The sequence below is a fragment of the Odocoileus virginianus genome, chromosome 6 (genome assembly GCF_023699985.2).
Source record: "Odocoileus virginianus isolate 20LAN1187 ecotype Illinois chromosome 6, Ovbor_1.2, whole genome shotgun sequence".
Taxonomy (NCBI): domain Eukaryota; kingdom Metazoa; phylum Chordata; class Mammalia; order Artiodactyla; family Cervidae; genus Odocoileus; species Odocoileus virginianus.
Window position 1 is genome coordinate 1,872,254 of NC_069679.1, and position 8,388 is coordinate 1,880,641.

Below are 8,388 nucleotides of genomic sequence, written 5' to 3' on the forward strand. Positions count from 1 at the left end.
TTTCTTTATAGTCCACCTCTCGTATCGATACATGACTACTGGAAAAACCATAGCTTTGACTAGACGGGCCTTTGTTGGTAAAGTAATGTCTCTGCTTTTTAATACGCTATCTAGGTTGGTCATAGCTTTTCTTCCAAGGAGCAAGCGTCCTCTAATTCATGGCTGCAATCACCATCTGCAGTGATTTTGGAGCCCCCAGAAATAAAGTCTGTCACTGTTTCCATTGTTTCCCCATCTATTTGCCATGAAGTGATGGGACCAGATGCCATGATCTTAGTTATCTGAATGTTGAGATTTAACCCAACTTTTTCACTCTCCTTTCACTTTCATCAAGAGGCTCTTTAGTTCTTCACTTTCTGCCATAAGGGTGGTGTCATCTGTGTATCTGAGGCTACTGATATTTCTCCCGGCAATTTTGATTCCAGCTTGTGCTTCATCAAGCCTGGCATTTCACATGATGTACTCTGCATGTAAGTTAAATAAGCAGGGTGACAATATACAGCCTTGACGTACTCCTTTGCTGATTTGGAACCAGTCTCTTGTTCCATGTCCAGTCTAAGTTCATAAGTGTGTACAAATCTCAAAAGTATCTAATTGTACACTTCATGTATAATTTATTGTTTGTTAATTATGTATCAATAAGGCAGTTAAAAATTACCATTTAATTCTATAATAGAGCAAGAAAGGAATTAATATTGCCAGTTTACATTGGAGAAACTAGATCTGCTAGTTTAGCTACTAAATGGCAGAGCTCGATACAGAATTGTAGGTCTTAAATGAATTGTCCAGTGCTTTTTATATTTTATGAAGAGATCAGAGAAGATGCTGCCAAAAGTTTTCTGCAAAATTGTATTTTTTGTTGTTACTGTTGTACTAAAAGAGAAATCATAATAGAAAAAATGTCAAGAGGTTAATCAATTTGGAAGGAAAGTAGAAAATCTATAAGGAGAGAATAAAATGTTTTCTCAAAATTTTAGCTCAATCTCCATCATTTTCTGAGGGCGAATACCCATTAGGACTGGTGGTTCTTTATTTTTCTGTTTTGAAAGCAAGATTAAGTAAAAACTTCTATGCTGCTTTCCATACGTTGCTCTAGCAGTCTGTCGTGTGTTTTTTGATGAGTGTTTTTTACACTTTTTATATGTGCGTGCTTGGTCATGTCCGACTCTTGCAACCCCATGGACTCTTGTGACCCCATGGACTGTAGCCCGCCAGGCTCCTCTGTCCATGGGATTTTCCAGGCAAGAATACTGGAGTGGGTTGCCATTTCCTACTCCAACTTTTTATATAAAGGTTAGCAAATAGTGACAAAAGGGAAGAGAATTCTTCTTTGAAACCCCATGCTGAATTGCCTCTTTTGTGCCACTGGTTGTCTTGGACACACCCTTATTGGTGAACCAGTCATACTGTAGCATGCTGAAGATTGTGTGTCTGCACTTGAGGATTATAAATTTCTTTGTGTTCTACCACCTAACATAGAGCTTAACTTACTCTTTACTCAGTAATTTTTGTTGAGTGACTGATTAATCATACAGTGAAGCTGTATTGAAGTAAAAAGCAATTATTATTGCCATTGTAAAAGAGTATTTGGTTTTTATCTATCTTTTAAAAGACTTTCTGCATTTTTCCCTTTTAAGGAGCAGTATCAAAACTTTTTGGATCTTTTGGAACTTTCAGTTCCTTAGAGAAAAGGAGAAATAGATTTTTTTTCCCAACTGCAGGAGTTCTCTATGTTTCTTTTTATACTGGTAGTCATATGAGAATATGAATATATATCATTAATTCAAAATATACTGTATTTTTTACTATATTTTCATATAATTATATATTATAATTTATATATGGTTTATATTCTATGTACAATTTATATTGTAGCACAACTTGAAATGATAATAAACAGTTTAAAGGGGATAGAGTAAAAATATTAATAGCATAATTGTCTTAATTTGTATCATATGTACAAATTATGCTTAATTTGTAGCATAATTTGTATCATGTCTTAATTTATATCATGACTTATTTAATAGAGACCACATTGAACCATATTCACTAAGCAAGGCAAATATACAGACAATTTTCAATTTTATTTTCCTCAATGAATACTTCATGTTTATAAAGAATACAGACTACGAAGATGAAAAGGCTTTGAAGAATCCGAAATATAAAGATAGAGCTGGAAAACGTAGGGAGCAGATTGGAAGTGAAGGAACTTTCCAAAGAGATGATGCTCCTGCATCTGTTCATTCGTAAGTATTAAATTTTAGTTGCCTGAAAAAGTCTTTGTACCTTAATCACACTCATAGGACAAATATGATTTATAGGACAGTGGAAGTTCTGTTTACATTTTGCTCTAATATTGGTATTCTGCTATTCCCTGGAAAGTTACTGATCATGTTCATCATGAATATGGATACATACATATTTATCACATATAAAGTTACACACACACACACATATATATATGTATAACATTCTAGCCACCCAACTGAGTGACTGTACATTTATATACTGTGTATTTAGAAGGCTGGGCTAGTAAGAAATTGGTAATGGACTGATGCTTTTAATAGTTATTTCAGTACTCAACTGCTTTTGTTCTTGACCCTGAAATACTATTTTTCTTACTTATTTTTGATTCACTTCTTTCCTCTTTGTAAAGTAGCGTTGATGAACATGAAAAGTGTAATTTTGAAACCTACAATGTGATTATATTTCTACATTTAATCATATATTAGCTACATTTTTTTCTCAGAATATAAATTCTAGGTTTAGTTATTTAAATTTTTCATGTAGAACTAGCAATTATTAAGTTTTGACTTAATATCATATTTTATTAGTCCTAAGATATATTACTTGGATAGAATTTTACAGTTACATATAATAGCAATTTGTTCATAATGGTACATAAACTAACAATACATCTTTGAATTTATAGAGTCAGATTTTATGAAATACAATATTTTAGACTACATATACCAAGCAACTTGACAAGTATTTTTAAGGTTTAATATTTTTGAAATAATTGCTGAACAATATGAAGATTACATTACAGTTAATAAATAATGAAATACATTGGTCTGGTGTTGCTTCGTCTATTTTTATTGAAGAGCTAATTTAATATTTTATAGAACTGAAAAGACAATGTGTTAGAACATAAAATTAAAATACCCTTAAATTAGACCATAAAATCATAAAACAAAATGCAACTAGTTAATGAAAGGTTTAGTTTCATTTTAAATTTATAAATTGATGTTAAATTCACAAATGTTAAGTATCAATATGAATAATATAAGATTAACACATTGCAGAATCCAGTCTTGGTCAAGAAATAGAAAATCATGAGTAACCCCAGAAACCTGTCCTCCTAGTGTCCCCTCTTAATCATTATTATTCTCTCCTCCCCGAAAGTGACTCTTCTACTGACTTCCAACAGTGTCAGATTAATTTTACTTAATTTTTAATTTTAAGTATATGAAGTAATTTAGTATTTATTTTGTGCCTGTATTCTTTTTACCCAGCATTACTTTGTGAGGTGCATTTTATTTTCATTGCTGTATATTCTTCTGTATAAATATGACACAATTTATCCACTTTACCACTGATGGACATCTGAATTATTTCTCATTTGTGGTTATTGTTATATTTGGCTGCAGAAATTCTTGTCCATGTCTTTTCGGTGCACCGTATACATGCTTTTCTGTTTAGTATATGTAGGATTAGAATTTGTGTGTCGTCAACTTTATTAGGGAAAGCCAAATAGTTTTCTAAAGTAGTTGTACCAATTTTAATTCATTAGTTTATTATAAATGTGTTTTAAATGGTCTCAAAATCAACTATCATCTTAATTTTCTCTAAAGTGAAATTACTGATAGCAATAAAGGTCGGAAGATGTTGGAGAAGATGGGTTGGAAAAAAGGAGAGGGCCTAGGAAAGGACGGTGGAGGCATGAAAACTCCGGTAAGACTTGTGATTTCTTTCATTTGTTACTCTTGTAGTGGATATATTTATTGTATACTTACTGTATGCTAGGCGTTGCTGTAAGTGCTGGGAGTATGGTAGCAAGCAAAGAGACATGGTAACTACCTTTGCGGCAATCACAATTACCAAATTTTTGTGTTTATGATTTGTTTAGTTTTTAGGAAGCCTCTTAGAGACTTCCTAAACCTCTAGATAATCAGTATTTTTTCCTGAGCCAGAAGTTCTTCTGTGCCTTTTATTTTCAATGGCTTTGTTTACTGTGCCTTGTCCTAACATGCAGGAACAATCAAGTGTTACCTTACAAACAGCCAGATTCTGTACTAGCTGGAGAATCTGTTTTAGGTTCAAGATTCAGAGCATGTAACAGGCAATAGAGTGAATCATGTCTAGAAAACAATATTGTGGTTTAATTCTGCAGTCACATGGTTCATTGGCGGTTCAGATTCTCTTTCACAGAAACCTTACAAAGCAGTAATAGAACCAGAGAACATTCTTGATAATGACTTGGTACCTAAAGAAATAACGGAAGATTAATGTAAATCCTCTCATTGGAGGTACAGAGGAAAGAACATGGGTTTTGCAGCCAGGTTAGAGTATGTGCGACTTAGGGTATGTTTGGACTTCAGTTTTCATCTGTTAAAATGGGGATAATGAGAACTTTTTTCAGGAATATCTGAAAATAAAGCCCTAGGTTGATGCCTGACATACATTAAACACTCAGTTACTTATGGCTTTTAATGGTTCTCAAAATAATGAGAAGTCCTCCCCTCCTTTTATGAAAACAAACAATCAAGGTTTCTCTTTATGACTCAGAGGTTTAACTTATCCTTCACTTACTTAGGTGAGGCTCAGACTATAGGTTTACATACATCCATTGATTTTACTTGTGGTTAGAGTAGATTACAGATTAATTCTATAGCATCTCAGTGAAATACAGTGATTGCTATTTAAGGACCACTCTGTTTATTAAAGAGTCAACTGTACTTATTGATAAGCAAGACAGTGTAGAAAAATGAGTTTAAGTTCCACATATAACCATATATGTAATATTCCTGTATGTATTTGATGCATTTGACAGTTTTTCCTTATGCATCAATCTTTTCTAATTCAAAGAATTATAGTTAAAGTATCAAATTGAATATAGCAGCGTTCAGTGTGTTTAGGTGCTGCAGTTAAGTTCTCTTCTCAACTTTTGGTAACAGATCCAGCTTCAGCTTCGGCGAACACATGCAGGCTTGGGGACAGGCAAGCCATCTTCAATTGAAGATGTTCACCTTCTCCAAAACAAGAGCAAAAAGAACTGGGAGAAAGCACGAGAGAGGTTTGCTGAGAATTTCCTGGAAACTAAATCTCAAAAAGACGCACCAGGGACTGTGCCTTGGGTCAAAGGAACTGTAGAGTGAAAGTCAGTCATAGAACACAGCTAATCTTTTTTTATAGAGTTTGGACACTCTTGCATAATTGCAGAAATTTCCCCTCAAAAAGTCAGTGACATGGGGAACTGTGTCCGTTTACCCCTTCATGATTCAAAAATTTGTAATAAAGTGTGGTTTGCAGAGCTTTTAAAAAACATTTTTAAAAACTAATAAATAGTGACTGAATCAAGTTATGCTGTGAGTGGAGTAAAGTTCACGGGGCATGGATGGGCTTCTCAAACTTTGTTATTTTATTTTGTCATTTGCAAGACCCATAGAAACAACTAGTCATATAAGCAAAATTCATGTAACCACTAACTTAAATGTACATTTGTCTTTGTCTCCTTATAATCATTATTGTAAGATGCATAACAGAAGAAACATCAAAAGTTTATAAAAACAACCTGACTGTGTGCATCCTTGTTTATACCCTTTAGGACCTAGATAGAAAACGTTGAAAAACATAGGTAGTGGTGTATACATTATATTTGAAATAATTCAAGACATATTATTGAAGAACTAATGAACAGGTGACATGTAGAAAATCAGTCTTCCATTGTTTTCTTCTGTGAAGAATCTGTGGATTTGTATTGTATATTAAGCATTTACATTTGGTTTGTTTCATAGCTAAAATATGAACAATTGAGCACAGTATTGAAATGTTCAGTGTGCTGGCGTTTGTAGTTCTGATAAATCCCATTGCTGGCATTGGAGGTGTGCCAGGAAAATCTGATTTCTCCTGCAAAAGGATTGCCTAGCCAACGCTCCAGACTCAAGATGCTTATTCAAAATATCTTCAGATGCAATAAAAACATAACATCAAAAAAATTATTCATTGAACCAATAATTTAAACATTCTGGTCTGCTTTGAACTCAAGACCGGGCAGAATTTCCCTCTGTAAATTGACAGCATAGTAATGAAACCAGCCAGAATTTTCCTCTGAAAATTGACAGCACAGTAATGAAAGGAGATTACCTCAGATCTGGGGAGACTGCAGTGCAGCTTTCTGAGTGCAGGTGTCACTGCTCTGCCGGTTATTGCTGTTTTTCTCCTTTGTGATCAACTTTTCTCTCCGCTTTTTGCTGGGAAATCAATGCTGAAACTGATCTTTTAGCATATTGAATATAAGCTATAGCTCTTTCATCTACTATAATGAAATGTCTTCAAGATACAGAAATAGGAAAGGAAAATTCTGGGGAAAAAAGTATGCAATAGGGAAGATAATTCAGAAAGAAAAGCTACTTGTTGGAATTTCTGATCTTAATGGTAGAGGGTACTTAAGAAGAAGGAGGGGTGTGGAAAGAAAATGTATTACTAAAGATGAGACATATGAGCAAATTAGTCAAGTCACTGCAGATGGGAAAATCAGAGGTTCTATAACTCCAAATTTGGATTAAGTATTTTTCTGTATCCTTCCTGGCCACTTACATACCCTAACACACACACCCACTTAATGTACCCTAACACACACATACCACACACCTGGCCACTTGCCTACCCTAACACATACACACACAGACAAGACTTGGAGGCAATAGGAGTGTTCTGGATTATTTTCTCTAAAGTAGAAAAATTACTTGTGTAAATGTGGTTCTGATACTGGTGCCCTGTATACAAGTAATAATGTAGGACCTTCAGAGTAAACTTGCTTCTGATAGGTCTTACTCATTGAGTTAGTATACAGTTGTCTATATAATATATCCCACTTTTATTATTAGATTGCGGAAAACTTTTTCATTGTTTTCCTTTGTTAAGAAAATGGAAACTTGAAAACATGGTGAAAAAAAATCGATATATATGTGATATTTGCATTATTAAAACCCTTTGCAGATCTAAAGTCTCAGGGCTATACTGTATACTGGTTAAAGCACTGAATAATGTCTGGTTCTATTTCTACTTGTGAAATGAGAATAATATTTAACTCACATGTTGTCTTGAATAAAAAATAACTATGTATATAAAAGCACTTTGTAAACTATGAAAGTAGTACAAATGTGAGCTTCTGTTTGTTTAGAAGCATACATGTGGATTATGTACAATTTGAATTATAGATAAAATTGTTTTGTGTTTAATATTTAAATTTATAGTTTATTTGCACAGTATACATTTAGTAATTTAATAGCCTTCAAGTGTTTGTTTAAAGTGAAGCTGCGAGTTGCTCAATTTTGATAAATCTAACATATTTTGCCAGAACATGAGAAGCTGACAAAATTGAGAACAGAAGATACTGTCACCATTATAGTAAAATAACAGAAGTTGTGTTCTAAATTAAATAGCTAAGAAGTTTTTCTCAGAAAGGGAGGGGTTTTATTTTTCTTTTGTTTTTAAAGGTTTTTACTTCTGTTTAATTTATTCTAGTTGTGAACTTACGAAGTTATGGTTCACCCAATTACAATACCCCCCAGCTTTTCCTGTAAAAGATTATTTCTTAATTTGGCACATTTGAGAGAGCAGCCAAAAGAAGATATAAATTCCCACTGAGAAGCGGCATCAGAGATTGTGTACAGAGGCCGTCCTGTTGAGTTGCAGGGCAGAGGGCTGTGCTGGGCGGGGAGCCAGAAAGGCGTTTCTGGGCCCAGCACCTGAATGTTCTCAGGGACTGTTGAAAGTGTCTTCCCCATTGTGTTCTAAGTGTGCTTCTTATTTTTTTAAGGCATCACTTATGTCTCTGCCTTGAATCGTTAAAACATTTCATTTTACTTTTTTCAGGCTTTAAAGTGGAAATACATTTGCATTCTTTAAAATGAGTCATTGTTTACTTGTGTGTCTATGTGTATCAGGGCCCAGGCTTTTCTCTTTGTCTTTCTGCTTTACTATTCTTAGTTCTGGCTTATGTCCTTGTAATTGCAAAATGACTTTTGAAACTCCAGTCATCATGTTCAAGTCCAGAACAGGGGAAAGAGCAGTATTCCTGTTATCTCTCCTTTGTCAGGAAAGCAAAAGCTTACTCAGAAACTCATAACAGATTTGTCCTTAGGGTCATTAGCCAGAACCTGG

General features: G+C 34.0%; 1 protein-coding gene across 1 annotated transcript in view; it reads left to right on the forward strand.

Moving 5' to 3' along the window:
• AGGF1 (angiogenic factor with G-patch and FHA domains 1) overlaps nucleotides 1-5,793 on the forward strand; it is a 41,636-nt gene extending 35,843 nt beyond the window's left edge. Inside the window, exons 12-14 of the mRNA XM_020902687.2 lie at nucleotides 2,119-2,246; nucleotides 3,855-3,954; nucleotides 5,178-5,793. Coding sequence (XP_020758346.2) covers nucleotides 2,119-2,246; nucleotides 3,855-3,954; nucleotides 5,178-5,378 — 429 coding nt within the window. The 3' untranslated portion in view covers nucleotides 5,379-5,793. The remainder of the gene's footprint in view (nucleotides 1-2,118; nucleotides 2,247-3,854; nucleotides 3,955-5,177) is intronic.
• The last annotated feature ends 2,595 nt before the right edge of the window (nucleotides 5,794-8,388 follow it).